The sequence below is a fragment of the Eptesicus fuscus genome, chromosome 9 (genome assembly GCF_027574615.1).
Source record: "Eptesicus fuscus isolate TK198812 chromosome 9, DD_ASM_mEF_20220401, whole genome shotgun sequence".
NCBI lineage: Eukaryota > Metazoa > Chordata > Mammalia > Chiroptera > Vespertilionidae > Eptesicus > Eptesicus fuscus.
The window spans coordinates 38,932,975-38,953,838 of record NC_072481.1 but is presented as its reverse complement, the minus strand read 5'-3'; the positions used below and the strand labels follow the sequence as shown (position 1 = coordinate 38,953,838).

General features: G+C 43.6%; 1 protein-coding gene across 1 annotated transcript in view; it reads right to left on the bottom strand.

Annotated features, from left to right (window-relative positions):
• Positions 1 to 20,864, bottom strand: part of C8A (complement C8 alpha chain) — a 63,212-nt gene that overhangs the window by 9,798 nt on the left and 32,550 nt on the right. Inside the window, exon 8 of the mRNA XM_008139361.3 lies at positions 1,431 to 1,562. Within this exon, the coding sequence (XP_008137583.2) occupies positions 1,431 to 1,562 (132 nt within the window). The remainder of the gene's footprint in view (positions 1 to 1,430; positions 1,563 to 20,864) is intronic.

Genomic DNA, 20,864 nt, shown 5'->3' with positions numbered 1-20,864 from the left:
CACATTTCTTTCATCCTGGGTCTCACTTAGATCTTTATCTAGTGCTTGAAATTTAGGAGCATGCGTCATAGAAAGTCAAGTATTTCTAAGGTGATCTCAATGTACCGTGGATTCACCACAGGCAGCAAAATCTCAGACATATGCCGAAAGAACTTCTTCACTGATACTGCTCCTAGGGCAATGGAAGCTAAAGAGAAAATAAACAAATGGGACTACATCAAAATAAAAAGCTTTTTCACAGCAAAAGAAACCATCAACAAAACAACAAGAAAGCCCACTGTATGGGAGAACATATTTGCAAATGTTATCACTGATAAAGGTTTAATCTCCAACATCTACAGGCAGCTTATACAACTTAATAAAAGGAAAATAAATGATCCAATAAAAAAATGGGCAACGGACCTAAATAGAATCTTTTCGAAAGAAGACAGAAGGAAGTCCAAGAGACACATGAAAACATGCTCAAAGTCACTAATTATCTGAGTGATGCAAATCAAAACAACAATGCGGTACCATCTCACACCTGTCACAATGGCGATTATCAACAAATCAACAAACGACAAATGTTGGCAAGGACGCCGAGAAAAAGGAACCCTCGTGCACTGCTGGTGGGAATGCAGACTGGTGCAGCCACTGTGGAGAACTCTATGGAGTTTTCTCAAAAAACTGAAAATGGAACTCCCATTTGACCCAGTAATCTCACTCCTAGGAATATATCCTAAGAAACTAGAAACAGCAATCAGAAAGGATATATGCACCCCTATGTTCATAGCAGCACAATTTACAATAGCTAAGATTTGGAAACAGCCTAGGTGCCCGTCAGCAGATGACTGGATCAGAAAACTCTGGTACATTTACACAATGGAATACTATGCTGTCATAAAAAAGAAGGAATTCTCATCATTTGCAGCAACCTGGATGGAATTGGAGAACATTATGCTAAGTAAAATAAGGCAGTCAATGAAAGAAAAATGCCACATGATCTCACTCATTTGTGGATAATAAAGAAAATTATAATCTGATGAACAAAAAGATAGATACAGAGGCAGTAAAGCATCAAACAGACTGTCAAATTACAGCGGGAAGGTTAGGGAGAGGTGGGGGAGATAAGAGATCAACCGAAGGACTTGAATGCATGCATATAAGCATAACCAACGGGTGCAAAACATTGGGGGTTGAGGACATGAATGAGAGTGGGGGGGGGGGGCAATGGTAAGATATGTACGCATATAATACCTTAATGAAAAAAAATGTACTATGGATTCAAAAATAGAGCCAGTCCAGTCATTGGCTTGGGGTATTTAGCAGTTATGCAGTTTGACCATTGACTGGAATGGAACCAATTGGGGATTGAGGGACACGTTCCCTGATTGTGTGTCCAAAGAAAAGTCTGGCTTTGCTTTTTAGGAGACTCTTTACTAAATACTTACCAGCATCGCCACCTCCAACTTTTTTACAATCTTCCCCTGATAAACCTCCTCCAATTGTTGTGCTATCCAAATAGGTATAAGATAAGCCCAAAGACCCTCCAAAGCACTTCTTGATATCTTCATAGGTAACATCTGCAGCAGGGAGACAGAAACGAAGAGCACTATGATGTTGAATAACTGCTACTATGGTACAACCTCTCACAGTAGTAAAAGCTTCCATTGGTTTTGGAATCTAAGAAATCTGGGTTGAAATCCAATTCCGTTGCCCAGTTTCCATGTTCTCTTCCAAGTGGTTCCAAGCCCAAATAATTCTTGAAATGAGAAATAATATGTATTGCACATACTAGTTCCCTTTCCTTCGCACATTCTCTCCTGCGCCTCTGTGGGGCAGTGATTCTCATCCATCTCCATATACCTCTGTGCCCAGCAGTGCCTTGCCCATTTTCAGTCTGTAATTTTGCACATGTTGCCCCTTTCTCTCTCCCTCTCACCGTCTTTCCAAAGTCTGCTCGAGCCCCAATTCAAACATAATTTACTCCAGGAAGCATTTTTGGATCAGAATGCTTGTACCTTTCTTCAGATCAACCAATGTGCTTTGTTTGCACCTGGATGATCATAGTTGTCATGATTCTTTTTGCCCAGGTTCTCTTTGCACCCCAGAGAGGCCAGAGTGCCGTTAGAAGATGGAGATGTCTCCAAGGAGAGTGTGCCTGCCTTCTAACCCCAGGAGAACTGTGAGTCCCACATTAGCAATCTCTGTGTTTGTCTACATCTCTGTATGTGTCCCCCTGAGGAACCTGCACTTTGCAGGTGAGGAGCATATCTCTCAATACAGTAAGGTCATGTTCCCTGATCTCACAGCCTGTAAATGGACAGAGCTGGGTTGCCATCCCTTGGTCAGTCTGGCAAGATGAGGCTAGAAAAGCAGATCAGAGCAAGACATGGACTGTTGCTGTAGAACTCAATTCTTTCTGAAGCAAAAGTCTTCTGATGGTTGTGAATTGGAGTTTGTAGTTTTGGAATGTCATTACTTTTAATTAATTGCAACTGTATAATAATTATTACCAGTTATTATGTTATCCTGACAACCACAAAGGAAAAATCATTTAGGGCTATAATTCAATTGATCTGAGGATTAGATTGAATATTTTTTCAAGGGAGTGTTCAGCAACCAATTTTACCTGCCAGCAACCACATTACACTGCAAACTCTATGAGTTCAAGGACTTTTATCTTATTCATCACTCTCTTGTCACCATAGCAGTGCAATGTCTTCCATGGAGGAGGAGTTCAGAAACTATTTTCAGAATAATGATTGAGGAATAAAAAAAAAAAATGAGTGAGTAAATGAATGCTATGTGTCAGTCCTTTGGTAAGGGCTTCTGATGGAAAGTATCTTGGAAGTCAGAAATCCTGAATTCAAATCTGTCACTCAGATGAATGGAATTTTTAAAAGGATATATATATAATATATTATATATAATAGTATATTCTAGGCTCTGTTACCCATAATATATTATATATATTAGTATATTCCAGGCTCTGCTTCTAACAAGGTGTCCCTAAAAAAATGTATACATACTTTAACTGCTGATAGCTCAATTTTGAAAATGAAATGTATTTTAATAAACACTATCTTTATAATTATTCAGAGTGTGCATATATATTTTAGGGGGACACCCTGTATATAGAAGCAGAGCGTAGGATAGGGGGGCACCAGGAACCAGGAGGTGAAGATGGGTGATGTTGGTCCAAGGGAACAAGGTTGTAGCTATGTGGACCAAGGAAGCACAGAGTCCCAATGCACAGCCTGAGGACCACAGTAATAATATTCTATTCAGTACTGGAAATTTGCAAAGGGAATAGTCTTCAGGTGCTTCCTCATACACACAATAAAGGTAACTGTGTGAGAAAATATGTAAATTAGCTTAACTGTAGTAATCATTTTCCTTTTATATCAAACCAGAGGCCCGGTGCATGAAATGCGTGTACGGGTACAGTCCCTAGGCCTGGCCAGCGATTGAAGTGCGAGTGTCTGGTGTGGAAGGGTAGGTCCCAGCTGACCCCTGGGCCCTAGGCAGCATCTGGGCCCCCAGACCCCCATGCGCCCCCCTCCTCCTGAGTCATTAAGCCCCCATCTGCTTCCTCAGTGCCTGGGAGCTGGGCAGCAAACCCAATCCCCACCACCGCTGCTGGTCACTGTCTGTGGGGTGATCGGTGGGGCGATTGGGCCCCGCTCACACCTGCCTTGGCCTGGCACTGCCTGCTCACCTGCTCCACCATCCCACTGCAGTCTTGCTCTCCTCGGGGTCTATCAGGGCCAGCAGCGCTTCCACTGCCACCCGCTGCCAGTGCTGCATTGCTGACACCCACCATGTTCCACACCGCCCCTGGTGGTCAGCGCACATCATAGCGAGTGGTCGAACTCCCAGTCAAGGGGACAATTTGCATATTAGGCTTTTATTATATAGGATATGTATATCAAATTATCATGTGTATACCTTAAATAGATACAATTTTTTTTTTAAAGCCAAAACAAAATCCCTGTCACTGACACCCTGTATGAGCTTAGAAAGGGCCTATGGTCTCACTGGGCCTCATTTTCCCGTTTATGGAGATCTGGCCCCTTTCACCACAGCCCTCTGTGACTGGACATGGCAGTTTCTGAATAACCCTGAGCCATGTGTGCCTGGGAGAAGCGATGCTCTAAGCACCAGCACTCAGAACCAGGCAAAGGGCTTCTTCTACCATCTCTGTTCAAGCACTTTTCGTGTTTAATGCATTACTAATTGGAGAAGATTTAGCATATTTAATTGTTTTGATTAAAAAATGCTTCAACAGTAGTAAACAAAAGTGGATGAAAGGAATTCACGGGCAGAAGCCAGATTAATTACTTAGGTGAGTGGTGGAGTGCTGCCGAGTTAAAGTGTCGGGACTGGCTGATTAGTGGGGGCTGGAGGAAGCATTTGGAGTGATTATGCTCAGGAGGGTCTGCCACAGCCTACCACGTGCTTCTGGGAGAAGAGAATTCCAGCAGCTTGATTTGAAAAGCATGCCTTGACTGCTAAGAATTACTTTCTGAGGACCCCGAAGTCGGGTACCACTGAGGAAGGGCAGGTCTGTGAGTTCATCATATAATGTGAGAACTGGTGCCCTCGGGCTCCCAGCCCACACTTCTCATTTTTGGTTGTGATGCCCTACATTCATGAGGGTTAATCATCTTGTGTAAGGTTGTACAGCTGAAAAATGCTGGGGCTGAGATTCAAACTCAAGTCTGTCTTGTTCAGAAGCCTGTGGTATTTTCACTAATTCCAGTGATTGCATCAGACTAAAGAACTCTGCTGTCAGACAGAACAATTCAGTAAGCACCTACTATGTACCAACCCCAGCACATTGTGTATTAAGAAATGTAGACATGGTGAGAACAAAACTAATAGGAATGTGATGCGAATCTGAATAAATAAGGGCTTTGAGCAGCCAGCAGGTGAGGACAATCTATTAAATGAAGACTCATTTCTACCTGAGAGTCACTTGTGTCAGTTTAGTACCAGGGCTAGAAGGGGAATCTTCCAGGAGCCCTGGGGAGGCCAACCCAGAGCTGACTACAGCATGCCCATGGTAAGCTGGGGTGCGGGCAGAAGAGCTCAAATGTGGTTCCAAAATCCAAGACACAGAACCAGAGGGCGGGAAGCTGAGAGCAGGGAAGGCAGCGGGGGAAGGAGCAGAGAAAGGCCTGGAGGAACTGTGCACACTTACCCAGATGGGTGTGTGGCATGGGTGGATTATGTTTATAGAACCAGGCAGTGCTGTCATGGCTCTGCCCCCGTCTCATTAGGCTGGACACCTGAGATGTCAGCTTTGGACCAGATCACACTGCTGTTGCTTTTGGCTTTCGAAGGCAGTGAACTCTGGCGTTGATGGTTCCCAAGCCTGGCTACACAGGGAGATCATCTGAGTGCTAATTAAAAATACAGGTTCCTGGGCCCCACCTCGATCAATGGTGATTCTGTGTTTCTGAGTCATCGGTGATCTGTATTTTAAAGATGACTTGGCATCTTTAAAGGTGATTCCTATGCAGTGTATCTTGGACCAGATTTTGAGCCCCACAGTCCTTCAGAGAACCTTTGATGGCCTACTGGCCTCTGCCCTGCCTCAGCCAAAGCCTTCGTCAATGCCTTGGATATGGGCTCAGCAGCCAGGCTTAGTATATCTCACCCGGAAGAAGAAAACAGGAAAAGCCAATGATAACTCAGATAAAGAATCAGGATCCCAAAAGCCCTCAGAAGGATGGATTGATAGGCAGAGCAAACATAGCAAAATGAGATCCGGGTGGGAAAGCTATAACATCCTACCCTGGGGACAAAATACCAGTATAGAAGCTCAGTGAGGAATGGGCACAACTTAGCAGGAGAATAAGAGAAAAGGCCATAGCTTTAGATGACTTTCAGTTCAGTAGGGTAATGAAGCCAGGTGAAAATTATAATCAGTGAAGTAAAGAAGGGGATAATCTCACTCGTTATGCAGGTTAGAGAAGCTCAAAGCCTGGTGACCAGTTCTGGGAGCCACACTTTTAAAAGAAAATAAGAAAAAGGACACTCGTTGGACATTATTCAGGCTTAAAAAAAAAAAAAAGAAGGAAATGCTGCCATGTGCAACAACATGGCTGAACCTTGAAGACATTACATTAAGCAAAATAAGCCAGTCACAGAAGGACAAATACTGAATGATTCCACTTAGAAGAGCTATGTAAAATATTCAAACTCATGGAATCAGAGAGTAGAATGGTCATTGCCACAGAGGTTTCGGGGAGGTAGAATGAGGGGTTGCTAATCAATAGGCATAAAGTTTAAATTATGCAAGATTAGTAAATGCTAGAGATGTGTGCAATATTGTCCCTGTAATTAACAATAATGTAGTAGGAGTTCAATTTTTTGTTAATAAATAGAAGTGGAGAATGATTGGAGAAGAATGAGCCTAAGGATGATGAGAGTGAAGAAATTCAAAGCCATTTTTTTTTTGGTAATGTTTGAGGGGATGGGAGGTGTTGACCTGAACAAGGGAGGAAAGACCTCCCTTTAAGAGAGTTCCAAAGACCTGATCCAACTCTCCAGAGAGCTGTCTTGAAGATGAGGAATTAGGCTTGTTTGTGTGGTCACAAGGGGAAGAAGAAGGACCAAAAGTGCAGAAGCTACGGGGAGATGGGTTTAGCCTCAACACAAGATAAACTGTCATGATGGGCAGAGGCCAAGGAGACATGGTTTGAGGAATTGACCAGTGGTCTTTAAAGACCACAGTAGAATAATGGTCTCTAGTGCCATTATTCTACAACTTAAAGAACACCTGAAGAACATTTGAGACCACTTTGCTAAGTGACTTCTTTCTGTGTGCCGGGCATCTGGAAAATAGAGAACTAAGGTGCGTTCTCAGTGAGCTCACAGCTAGGTATGGAGCAGGAGACAAGTAAACAGGCAATTACTGCTCTGTGTGATGAGGACTTTGAAAGGAGGCAGCAGGGTCAGGAGGCCTTCCTTGGGGAAGGATACCAGAGGCAAATCTGAAAGGATGGGTAGGGATTGGCCAGACAAATCGAGGAGGACATTGAGAATGTAGGGAAACCATAAGAAGGCCTTGTGTCCCCAGCAGCAAGGTTCTCCTCAGAGAGGCCAGTATGACCTAAATTCAAGAGTTAAAAGGAGATGCATATCAGTCAAGGGAGTACTAGGAGACCCTGGGTCACTTCCCACTCCCATTGGGTCCCAAGAGGAGCTGTTGTGCTGGCCTGGCAGGCCGGGAGCCCAGAGGACTGTTGCTGGCCACCGTGTCTACTGCTTATTTCCCACCTGGTCTGGGCTGGGGTGCAAGAGTGTGGGTTGTCCTCCTGCCTGTGTGGAGATGCTGCATTAGTGGGGCTCAGAGGCAGAACCAGGCAGCCTGGCTTCTGAGGTGGCAGCACGCAGCAAGTTTCTGTGGTTCCTCAGATTGAAAGCATCAGGTTGGAAAACAGCAGGTGTAATGCATTATTTATTGCTTTGCAACAAACAAATGCCACTCAGGATGCTGTGATTTATCTATGTTACTTTGCTACATTGGTTGAGCCCAAAGACAACCTCAGAATGGAAAAGAAGAATCATATTGTCTATTTTATGTCATAACATTGGGAAAGATGACTGTTTGGATGGGCTGGGAAGTGTGAGCCAATTTACCTGCTCGCTCTGTGTTTCTGTTTATACATGAAAAGTCACATTTCTTCCCAACCAACTGAAAATAATAGGACAAGCACCTCTGTACCTTTGCATGTGCTGTTCCCTCTGACTACAAAGTTCCCATACCTCTCTCATTGAGTTGCTTCACTTAGTTCTAGAAAACCTTCCCTCACTCTTGAGGGCCCTATCTGTGCCCCCACAATATTCCTGTGTGTTCCCCACGGTATCTGAAGCTTCCCTCCAACATAGTAGTCAGCATATCCTAGTAATTGTCAGTTTCTTGATCTATTCCTCCAATTATACTTCAAACTTATAAAGTCATCTCTTGGGCTTACAAGACTCAGCACAGAGCCTGGCATGTGACAAGCCTGAAGATGTGCTCAGGGATGGGCTGAGTCCCACCTGTCCCAACAACGCCTCTCAGATGTTTGGGAGCCACGGGTCTTCTTTTGGCTGACAATACAAATCACATCTTTGTAACATCTCATGTTTGATTAAGAGTTGGTATTTTATAAGAGTTGGTATTTCCTTTGCATTGTCTCATTGGAGGCTCACAATAATCTTATAGGGCTGGGAGGATTTATCCATTTTACAGGCTTATGGGTTGCAAAAGGCAGTGGTTATGGGAGTTAAGAGTGAGAACTCTGGAGTCAGAGTTGGACTTGGGGTAAGTGACTAAAAGTTTTTGGGTCTCATTTTCTCCATTTGTAAGATAAGGGTGATAACAGTTTCTACACATGAGTCCCTAAGAACAGTGTCTGGCACAGTGAAGTGTCAACAAATGTTAGCTATGTTATTAGATAACCTACCCAAGGTGCCATGACTAAAATTCTGAGAATAGAGGTTTGATGTCAGGTAGGTTACACCCCAACTCTGTGCATGTTCCATTTCATCACATTAGTGTACTCTGCAGAGGAATGCTCACCACATGGCATGAATAAGCCATAGCCTTACCAAGCCCCTCATCGATGACCACCTCATTTTACAAAGCAGCTCAGAGATAGGGATCATGCTACCAATGGGCAGTGTTTAGACTGCAATCTCAGGTCTCCCTCCTGCCTGACCAGGGGCCATCTTCATGGACTGTGGACCTCCTACATGCTTTTGGTCATGACAAGAGGCAGTATAGCTGAGGGCCAGGCTCTGAGCTGGAATTCACCATGCTCACTTACAATCTGGGCAAAATGTTTAACCTCTCTGTGCCACAGTTTTCTCATCTGTAAGATGGGCATTTTAATAGTGTCTACCTCATAGGGTTCTTGTAGGAGTTAAAGGAGTTAAGCTTCCCTGGCCAGTATTGCTACATGGTTAGAGTAACAGCCTGTGGACCAAAGAGTCATGGCTTCAATTCCCAGTCAAGGGCACATACCTGGGTTGCATGTTCGATCCCCAGCCCTGATTGGGGAGTGTGCAGGAGGCAACCAATCATGTGTCTCTCTCACATCAATGTTTCTCTCTCTCTCTCTCTCTCTCTCTCTCTCTCTCTCTCTCTCTCTCTCTCTTTCTTCCTTCTCCCTTCCCCCACTCTCCCTCCTACTCTTTCTAAAAATCAATGGAAAAAGTTATCCTCAGGTGAGGATTCACAAGAAATTATTAAATAAATAAAAGATTTAAGCCATGCTGGGGATAGTTCCTGGCACAGAACTAGCAATATTGTCAATTCTTGCTATTATTACTGTTGCTAGAAATGCTACAGTGTGCATAGATTGGGCTCTTTATTCCTGTTCCTGAATCTGGAAAATTAGGGAACAAGGGAGGCTGAGGAGTTTGTAAAAACTAATTTTCTTAACGTTTCTGCAGTATAAATTCTTAAGCCATGAGTGAGTGAAGATGGTCCAGGGAACACGCACATTTGATAAGTCTCATGTGCTAGGTCAGTGGCTGGCAAACTCATTAGTCAACAGAGCCAAATATCAACAGTACGATTGAAATTTCTTTTGAGAGCCAAACTTTTTAAACTTAAACTTCTTCTAATGCCACTTCTTCAAAACAGACTCGCACAGGCTGTGGTATTTTGTGGAAGAGCCACACTCAAGGGGCCCAAGAGCCGCATGTGGCTCGTGAGCCACAGTTTGCCAACCACGGTGCTAGGTAAAGCTTTTCCATGTGTTATCTGATTTAATAGTTACATGTCACTCCACAAACAGGGACACATATTCCAGTTTTAGAGATGAGTAAATAGAGGCTTAGATAGTTTAAGTCACTTGCCCAAATAATTATACAAGGAAATAGTAGAACTTGGATTGAACCAAAGTCTGTGTCCAAAGCCCATTTTCTCCATAACACATTGTGTCACCCATGGGAGAGAGAGCTAAGGGTAGTGCTGGGAGTAATTCTGATATCATCTCACCTTCTCTCCTTTAAGGCTGAGGCTGTTTTCAGTGATCAAGATGGGAATTCAAAATCAAGACAAAAGCAGAGGTATGGTACTGAGCATCTCTCCATTCCATGTGTATGCAAATGACTTAAGGGGAGTGGGGACAGAGCCAAGACACCAGGAGCCTGTCAGTCAATCAATACCATCCATCACTGTGAAGCCTGGTTGTCATGGTAACTGGGGATAAAGCCTGGAGCCTGTTAGAATCTAGTGCCTGTCTGTTCAGGGTGGTTGGTTGGTTAGCACAGCAAAAGCCCTTCTGGGCCAGCTCAGACTGCGTAGTCATAAATATAAGACCCTTCACCATCAGGGTTCTGCTCACCCCACTCTCCAGTCTAGATCAGACTCTTTAAGAATCCAGCACTGACTCTGCAGGAAAGCTTCAGAGGATGCCCAGCATATATGGGCTTGGTTCTGAACCATCCCTGCTAGAAAGACACTGAGCCTTTCCTGTGGGCAGCCTCCGCCTCTGGGCAGAAACACTGGAGACATACCATTAACAAGATGCGTGATGGAAACAGGCAGTGCAATGGTGTGATACAAAGAGCTGAATCCCAGTTCACTGTCTCCCAACTGGGGAGGCAGAAAGACTGCCTGGAAGAGTCCTATCTATGTAGAAACCAAGGATAAGTAAGCATTAGCCAGGTGAAGAAGAGAGAGGCAGGGGAGGGGAACACAGTTCAGGAGGAAAGAACAACACATTCCTCTTTGTAAAACCCCAAGGAGAAAGTGAGTATGATTAAGTCAAAGACCCAGCAAGTAGCTCCGTATAGGAAGCCCAGTGGTGAGCGATGGTGCTGGAGGGCTGGGCAGGGCCAGAGCATGCTCACTTGAGTGCTGGCCATCCCCTCCAGGGGCAGGGACCCTCCTCTTCTTAATGTTCACCTTTGCACGGCTCCAGCAGCTGGCCATTTTGCAACTTGTCATCCTCTCTGTGCTCCCTGGAGGTCAACACTGACTCCATTTCCAGGCTACTGATACCATCCCTCTTCCTGCCATAACCTGGCCACAGGACTGCTCTCACTTATGCACTGGCCTCAGGGACCAGCCCTTCACAAGAGAGTCTGACCCTGGGCTGAGCCTGGATACTTGTCTCCTGCTCCTTACCCTCACCCACTTGCTGCCTCAGCCACTTTATCAAGAAACTCTGCTTAGAAAGCTCCAGCCCCCTTCTCTACCAGACAAGCTCGTGCTCCTACTGATTTTGGAAGATCAGGTTTGGATGTCTTTGGAGTCTATAAAAATGGGAAAGGAAGCACGGTGGTTAATCCCTCCTTTGTGCCTCTACTGTATTTATTTCTATTCAAGCATTTATTCCATTGTATTATTTTTAGCTCCTGATTCACTGCACATTTCTCTAGGGCAAGGATCTGTATGATTTATCCCTGGGTCCCCAGAAATCATGGGTTCTCAATGGATATTTACTGGGTGAGTGGATGGGTGCATGGGCCAAGAGGTGGGTAGATGGAAATTAGATTCTGAGAAGGGTTTTCCTCAGAGATTGAGTGTTTCCTGCCTCCTACTTTGGGTAACAAGGAAATCTTCCTGAAAGGGAATTGCAAGCAAGCAACAGCAATTATATGTATACAAATGTGATGGAAAGTATGAGGAATTTGAAGGATTTAAATCATACATCTGCCCCACCCCAATTACTCTCTACACACAGCTTAATCATCTGGGCTGCTTTTGTCTCATTCTCATAAAGGAACAGGAAATACACAGCCCAGAGGCCCACATTCCCCCATCCCCTGCCTCTAACAGACATCACTAATTGATCACAGCACTTTCTGGCTGAGCCCCTATCTGGTGTCATAATCCTCAACTCAGCAGTCCCAGTAGCATTTGCTGTTAAACCACCTGCTGTCCCTGGTTTTGACACTTTTTCTGGCCTGCAAGTCTCTGAGGTTCGCCTCCTTCAATGCCATGGGCACTGGCACACCATGCTTTTTCCTGACTCTGTGACTATACCTAAGCTTCAGAACTGACTATCACAAGCTGGTCACCTTTAACTTTCACAGTTCTCCCATTACAATTCCCAGCCAATGGGTCAAACTGACCCCAAACTGTATTTAGGGATGCGTCTTGAGTATAACAACACCTTAATTATTTTTAAAACCTGATTTAACCATTTTCAAAGCCATCACAAGCAGCTTAATGGTTTTTCTTAAAGAGAAAATAAGTGAAATAAAACATCCAGATGTAGCACAAGAGGCACTGAACTGGAAATTAGAAATCCTCATTCCAAACTTCACTCTGCTTCTAACCAGTGGTATCACCTTGGACACGTTATTTCCCTCCTCAATGCCTAGTTTGCCTCATTGTGAAATGGGGACCACCATAAACACAGCTCCAAGCACTGCCAAGAGGCTCAAATGAGAGGATAGCCCTGTAGAGACTCAGTATCTACCTGCCAGAGTCAGAACTCAGGGAATGCTTGCTCTTTCATTCCATGTGCATAAACTGTTTCATTGCATGAGACTTGAGACTTTCTATTCCTGTCTTAGCAGTTATTACTTATATCTGCCTCTAGCTTTCCCCCTTGCCTACCTTCCTGTGGTGGTGAACTTTATTTCTTTTATATTTTTAATTCCTCACCCAAGAACATACTTAGAGAAAGGAAGAGAGAGACAGAGAGAAACATTGATGTGAGAAACACCGATCGGTTGCTTTCCATACATGACCTGTCCAGGAATAAAACCTGCAACCCATGTATGTGCCCTGACCAGGAATCGAACTGACAACCTTTTGGTGCACAGGATAGCACTCAACCAACTGAAACACTCGGGCCAGGCAGTGGTGGTTAATTTAACACATCAATTTGACTAGATCATGAGTGTGTCCAGCTATTTGGTCAGACATTATCCTGAGTGTCTCTGTGAGGTTGTTTTTGGATGAGATCAACATTTAAGTCAGACATTATCCTGAGTGTCTCTGTGAGGTTGTTTTTGGATGAGATCAACGTTTAAGTCAGTAGACTGAGTAAAGTAGATTGTTCTCCCTAATATAGGTGGGCCTTGTCCAATCAGGTGAAGTCCCAAATAGGGGAAAAAAAAATAAAACAGCTGACCCTTCCCTGAGTAAGAGAGCTCTTCCTGCCTGACTGCCTTCAAACTGGGACTATGACTTTCTCCTGCCTTGAAACAGGACCTGAAATGTGAGCTCTTCCTGCATCTCAAGCCTGCTGACTGCAGATCTTGAGACTTGTCAGACTTCATAATTGTGTGAGCTGATTTCTTTCTTTTTTTTTTTTCAATGTTGTTGTTTTTTAAATCTTTATTGTTAAAAGTATCGAATCTCAGAGGGAAGGCAGAAGTGCGTGGGTGGGTGGGAAAAGACCAACTAAAGATCTTCAATGTTTTTAACATGTTTTCTGTGCCAGGAACTGTGTCAGATGTTAGGGACATAATTATAGATTAAAAAAAAAAGACATAGTCCCTGACCCCATGATGTTCACTACCTGGAAGTACTGACCTCTCACAATCCTTTAAGCTAGCCAGTTTGGCCATTCATCACCATGACTGATAGCTAAAAGAAAGATGCAGAAAGTGACATCTGTTGAATGTGAGCCAATTTCTTGTTATAAATCTCTTTACATATATATGTAATAAAATCTATATACATCTCCTATTGGTTCTCTGAAACCAATTAGTTAGAACCCCAACTAATAATACATTTCCTAATGCCTTCCTTATGGCTATCAATGATTTTTCTTTATTTATTTACTTATTTATAAACATACATTTTTATTGATTTCAGAGAGGAAGGGAGAGGGAGAGAAAGATAGAAACACCAATGATGAGGGAGAATCATTGATCATCTGCCTCCTGCACCTCCTCTATTGGGGATTGATCCCGCAACCTGGGCATGTACCCTTGACCAGAATTGAACCTGGGACTCTTCAGTCCACAGGCTGACGGTCTATCCACTGAGACAAACCATTTAGGGCTGATTTTCCTTTTTTTAAAGTGATTGCATACGAATATATGTCTGTAATCAGCACAGTGGGTTGAGACAGTGTTTTTAGTACTTTTTTGACTAATCCCAAAAGTAAGTAACATATTTTACATCATGACCCAGCCGACACACATCCAACTAAAATAAGTTTCAATACTTGACCATATCAGTATGACACACTCATATTTTTCCATACTATTATATCCTATTTCATTTTGGTATATGCTGGCCATAACCCACTAAATTTCTTTTACAATCTACTAATGGACTGTGGCCTGCAGTTTGAAAAATCCTAGGCATATATCTCTGAGACATTATAGCATGTTGGTTAAGATCACAGGTTCTTGAGTTTGAACCCTAGCTCCACCAATTAATAGCAATGTGACCTTGGCAAGTTACTTAACATTGCTGAACTTAAGTCCTTCATTTTAAACTGGGGATCCTAGTATCCTCTTCACAGGTGTTTCCTGAGGATTAAATGAGATAGTATATTTAAAGTGCTTGATCCAGTATCTGCCACATAGTAGAATGCTCAGTAAATGCTGGCTTTCTTGCCACCATTCCTAGAGACTAAGCCTCTGGTATATCATATCAGAATGAATGATGCACCATGTGGGAAAGTGTGTAAGCTGATAAATACTTGGACAATACATAAACTCTACATTGCAAGACCTGGACTCAGTACTAACTGAATCATGTTGAGCCATTTACGTAGGCTCTTTGGACCTCAGCTATCCTATCTAATAAAAGAGTGATATGCAAATTAACCATCACTCCACTACACCCACAAGCCCCACCCACCAGCCAATCAGGAGCAATTATGCAAATTAACCCAACCAAGATGGCTGTGGCCATAGAGAGAGCAGGAGGGAGGCTTGGGTTTCCCCAGCGATGGAGGAAGCCAAGCTTCTGCAGTCCTGGCCTGCTTTGGCCTCCTCTTAAGGCTACAAAGTTTCAATTATAGAAGATAAATAAATCCCAACAGAAATGGCTGCTGCCACAGAGCCAGCAGAAGGCTTGGCTCCACTCCAGGCTACAAAGTTTCAATTGTAGAAGATAAATAAATCCCAGATACCAGGGCCTCTGCTTGGGTTGCTGGGGGGTGTGGCTGGCCTGCAAACCACCACAGGCCCCTCGCCCAGGCCACCCCATGCCCCAAGGGAACCCCTACCCTGATCCAGGACACCCTTCAGGGCAAACCAGCTGGCCCCCACCCGTGCACCAGGCCTCTATCCTATCTAATAAAAGAGTAATATGCAGATTGACCATCATTCCAACACACAAGATGACTGCCCCCATGTGGTCAAAGATCCTGCCCCCATGTGGACACAAGATGGCCACCACAAGATGGCCAGCAGGGAAGGGCAGTTGGGAGGCACCAGGCCTGCAAAGGAGGGCAGTTGGGGGCAATCAAGCCTGCAGGAGAGGGCAGTTAGGGATGACCAGGCCAGCAGAGGAGGGAAGTTGGGGGCAAACAGGCTGGCAGGGGAGCAGTTAGACATCAATCAGGCTGGCAGGGGTGTGGTTAGGGGGTGATCAGGCTGGCAGGCAGAAGCGGTTAGGGGCAATCAGGAAGACAGAAAGGTGAGCAGTTGGGAGCCAGCAGTCCTGGATTGTGAGAGGGATGTCTGAGATTGGAGAGGGTGCAGGCTGGGCTGAGGGACACCCCCCTGGGCACAAATTTCATGCACTGGGCCTCTAGTCTATATAATAAAGGCCTGAGTGACTGCTACGGCTGAATGACCAGTTGCTACAATGCACACTGACCACCAGGGGGCAGATGATAATGTAGGAGCTGCCCCCTAGTGGTCAGTGCACTCCCACAGGGGGAGCGCCACTAGGCCAGAAGCCGGGCTCACAGCTGGCGAGTGCAGCAGTGGTGGCGGGGGCCTCTCCCACCTCTGTGGCAGTGCTAAGGATCAGCAAGCCGAGCAGTAGGAGCAGTGAGCAGGTGGGTGTTAAGGAGCAAGAGGTCCAGACTGCAAGAGGGTGCAGGCTGGGCTGAAGGACCCACACACACACACACCCCATGCACGAATTTTGTGCACTGGTCGTCTAGTTTCTCTATAAAAGTGGTAAAAATAATATAATTCCTCATAAACTATTATGAAGATCATCTTGAATACCAGATGTGAATGCAATGTACTTTACCAATATTAGGAGTTACTATATCTAATTATATTTTATTAAAACCAAATATTTCTGTTAACTCTAAGTACAATCAATAAAAATAAACTTTTAATTCATTTTGGGTGGTAACCAATTTTGCTGTCCATGTAATAAGTCATCCCTGACTCTAATCCAAGTGTTTATGACAAAGAGAAACCCCCTTACTTTCTATAAACTCTCAATGAAAAGAAACATGTTGGTGTCTAGACAGTGCTTAATTGCCATGTTGTGTGTGCTTAATAAGTGTTTCTTGCATAAAAAGCTAAATGAATGAATGAATGAATGAAGAATGAAGGAAGGAAGGGAAGGAAGAGAAAGAGAACGTAGAGCTGTAATTAACATAAACTTTAGAGCAGTTTTGTGTCCCTATGGCCTTTTCTGCTCTGTGTGTGAGGTGGTAGACCAGCTGACTCAAGGACCTTAGCTGGAAGGTAACAGCTAATGACAGGCTGGATGCACTGTGACCTCACTGGAAGGGTCGTTCCCAGGGTCACTGTTATCTGGCATCTATCAAGGGGAGGAATGATGGAATGCAGGCACAGATTTGGACAGAGTTGTTAACACTTTGAAAGATAGTGATGAGAATTCAAAGTGACCTTGATAAATGGGAAGAGCAGTCCCTCCAAAACTGGATGAAGCTCTAGAGACAGAAATGAATGACCTGGATCACAAAAATGGGCAGGTGGGAAAGGAGGCATGATTGCTGAGGCTCCGAGTCCATAGCCAAAGCATTGACCACAGCAGGCTGGACATAACGATAATGATTTCCCTTCCACTTGAACAATGTCTCCGAGCTGACCAATTGCAGAGCCCTCTGAGATAGATCATCTTGTTATCCCACTCTACAGATGAGAGGACGGTTAATATTATAGAGTTAACTGGGAAGCTGGGAATAATAAACATGGGGTAGTAATAACACCAACATAGCACAGCAATAATAGGTAACATTTTTTAACTCTTGCTATATGTCAGGCATTGGGCCATATGCTCACATAGACTGATTCATTTCATATTCACAACAATCATATGAAGTATGTATTGTCATGTTTCACTTAGAGGAACAGGAAACTGAGGCATGGAGAGGTTAACTAGCATGCCTAAGGATCACATGGCTGATAAATGGTAGAGATGAGATTTGATCCAGGTAATTCTTCTCCAACAATTGTATTTATTGAATGCTTATTAGAGTGTGAGCACTGCCCTAAATATATTCTCTGGATACGTTCACTTATTCCCCACTACCACTCTTCCAGGCAAATGTCATTAATATCTCCAGCTTAACAGGTGAGGAAATTGAGACTTAAAATGATTAAATAGCATGTCCCTAATCACAGTTATTGACAGAACCAATGTTTTTAACTGCTTTTGCTATACTGATATCCTGCACTAAAGGAAAAATATCTGTTTAAACATTTATCATGCAAAATTACTTGGAATTATTCTCAAACAAACCCTTGTTATCATTTCATTTAGCTCTTAAAGAAACTGAGATTCAGAGAAATTAAGTACCCAGATCAAGGTCATGCAAAATGGTAGACTCAAGATCTCACCCAGATGTATCTGACTCCAAAGTCTGGATGCCCTGCTATGTCATCACCAGCACTTCTCTTTACTCCACAGACCCTGAGCAGATGACATTAGTACCTACTGACCACACCTAAAACTGCAATCTACAAATAGTCACTGCTGTTTAAACAGGGTTTTACTTATCGTGGGGCTTTGTAAAAATATCATCTTGGTTAATTCTCACCACAGCTGTTTGAAGTAGCATATTATCCATACATTAGTTATAGGGGAAATGAGAACCAGAGATGTGAAGTATTAACATTTAAATGGCAGAGCCTACATGAAAAGTAAAGGTATCTCAGTCAAAGGAGTTCTCACTCCACACTGCCTGCTGGCTTTTATGGGGCCGCCGAATGCTACTGGTTTCCTTCACAAGAGAGGCATCAATAGAAGTCATTTTCTGTAAGGTCTTGGCAGAGCTCCTTTCAATTGCCAAAAACTATAGAATCATGAATCGTTGTATTCTTGAGGACTATTATTTACTTTCTATTCCATGTGTGGTTTCCATTATAGCGTTCCTGATAGGGGCATCTTATCAGACTTACTTCAATTCTTTAACTGATAGGAAAACACTACATGTTGCATTTTGAGAGAGTAAGGGCACAGAAGCTGAAACAAATGTCAGGACTTATCTACATTAGCAAAAAGAGGAGGAGCTAAAAGCAGACCACCACCATCTTTGTCCCAAAGGTATTTAGATAAATTTCATGTAATCTCTGATACTTTTCTCACTGCACATGTCTGCTTAGCTGGAAAGGACCTGCAGAGAGAACATGGCGAGCAGTAGTCATGGGAATGAATGGGCAGGGACAGGTTGTAGATACTGAGGAGTTGACTAAGAAGATATGTGAGAAGAGAGATGGAAGATGTCAAAATTACTCCCAGGTTTGAGTCCTGACCAAAGCAGCTGGGATAAAAAGGAAAGAATCCGAGACCATAATTCAGACTATCTCATGTATTTTTTAGTTACCAGTGATAGGACTTTTCAGCCTTGGTTCCTTCGTCTTTAGAAGTAAAGAAACCTATTGACTCGCACAAAATCATAGGAAGATTAAGTAAGAAGATGTACCAGTAGCCAACAGGTACATTAAAAGGTGTTCAACATCACAAATCATCAGAAAAAGAGACATCAAAACCACAATGATATATCACTTCATACCTGTGAGGATGTCTGTTATCAAAAAGATAAGTGATCACAAATGTTGGCAGGATATAGAGAAAAGGGGACTCTTGTGCCCCCTGTTGGTGGGAATATAAACTGGTATAGACATGGGAAAACAGTATGGAGGATCCTCAAGAAATTAAAAATAGAACTACCATATGATCCAGCAATCCCACTTCTGGCTCTACTAGTATATCTGAAGGAAACAAAATCATTATCTCAAAAATATATCTACATTCTCATGTTCATAGCAGCAATATTCACAATAGCCAAGGTACAGAAACAACCCAAGTTAGCAGATGAATGGGTAATAAAAATGCAGCATAGATATACAATGGGATATTATCAGCCTTACAAAATAAGGAAATCCTGCCATTTGTGACAGCATGAAGGAAGAATTAAGATGACTTCTGGGGCCGTTTATTTAGTTTTCTGTACTAGATCATGAGCTTTGCAAGGACAGGGACCATACTGATTTTGTTCACCTGGCACATAATACAAACTCAATAAACATGGTTGAAAGAGTGAATGTATAAGGAAACAAAATAATGGGCGAAGGGGCGGAGGGATGCCAGGGCAGGTTTCACAGAGGCGGAGATGCCCGTACGTGTTCAGAAGGATGATAAATCTGTCAGGTTGGCCAGACAGGGAAGAGCATTGGATGCTGACAGCACAGTGTGTGCAAAGGGAGGCAGGAAACACATGACCTGAGCAATGTCACTGCAGTACTTGACCTGCCCAAGATGAATGATCAGATCTGTGACTAGCCCAGATTCCAAGGAAGCCATGTCAATACATTATTTTCTTTGTCATCCAAAAACAAAGAGTAAGATCTCCAAAGAGGGGATGAAGAAGGAGAAAAAAATTGGAATCCAAACATTCAAGCCCAGAGCCATCTTGATTCCTGCAAAAGGTAGAATGCTGTCAGCCACAGCCCTTGAGGAAAGTCTAGGGTCCCACTGAAGTCCAGCATCACCTCCCCAGTGTCCAGGCTTCACCTGGTTTTTGATGGATGGTTTCATGCTGTCTTTGGGGGAGAAGCATTTTATCTAAAGAACACATTGGAGCAAACAGCTTTGTGCATCCTCAGAATGAACCCAGGGAGGATCTGAGGCAAACCCCAGGACAAAAGATCCCCCCAGAGCAAACCAGCCAATGTTCACTTAAGTGCTCCCATGTCTCACCCAGCTCTCTGGGGGCATGAATGTGTGTACCACACAGGGAGTTTCTTAGAAATAAGCACTTAATAAAACATAAATATTATTAAAGCCACATAGATTAAAGATACACAGTGACAAAGAGGAAAGACAGAGACATGGGGGGGGAGAAAGAGAGAGAGAGAGAGAGAGAGAGAGAGAGAGAGAGAGAGACCAAGAAAGAAAGGGAGTGAGAGAGAGGGAGGATGAGAAAGAGACAAAGAGAAATGTGGAACATGGAGAGAGGCTGTGCATGATTCCATTTGTCAAAGGGAAAGAAGGTAGATGTTTTGTTCTTTGTAGGTTAACATGTAAATGACATTCTGATTTATTAGCGGGCTCCAGCAGATGAGGTGATGATTAGCACATTTCCATATTTATAGAAAAGCAACACTAACTTTCCAGATTTATAGAAAATCAGCCCTTCACAAATAGCCAATTGTGCTATTATCGACATATGGTTTTCTATAAACAGAGCTGAGGTAATTATCCCTGGGACAATTTGTTGGTGGGCTCCTTTTGAATATTAACCACATAGGAAGCCTATTTCTGCCTCACAGATTTTAAAGAGGAGGGGCCATGCGATAACCCAGGCAATTAATTAGTAATCCAACACCCAAGACGGAGCCCAAATGAAAGGGTTTCCCGTGACCACATGGTGGAAAGACCATGGATCCAGGGCTCTGGGGCCAGCTTCCTGCAGCCCTGGGCAGAGTAATTAACGTCCCCGTCCCCGAGGAGCCTCAGCATTTCTGGGGCTGAAACTGTCATAACACCAGCCTCCACTTGTCCTCAAGAAAATTAAGTG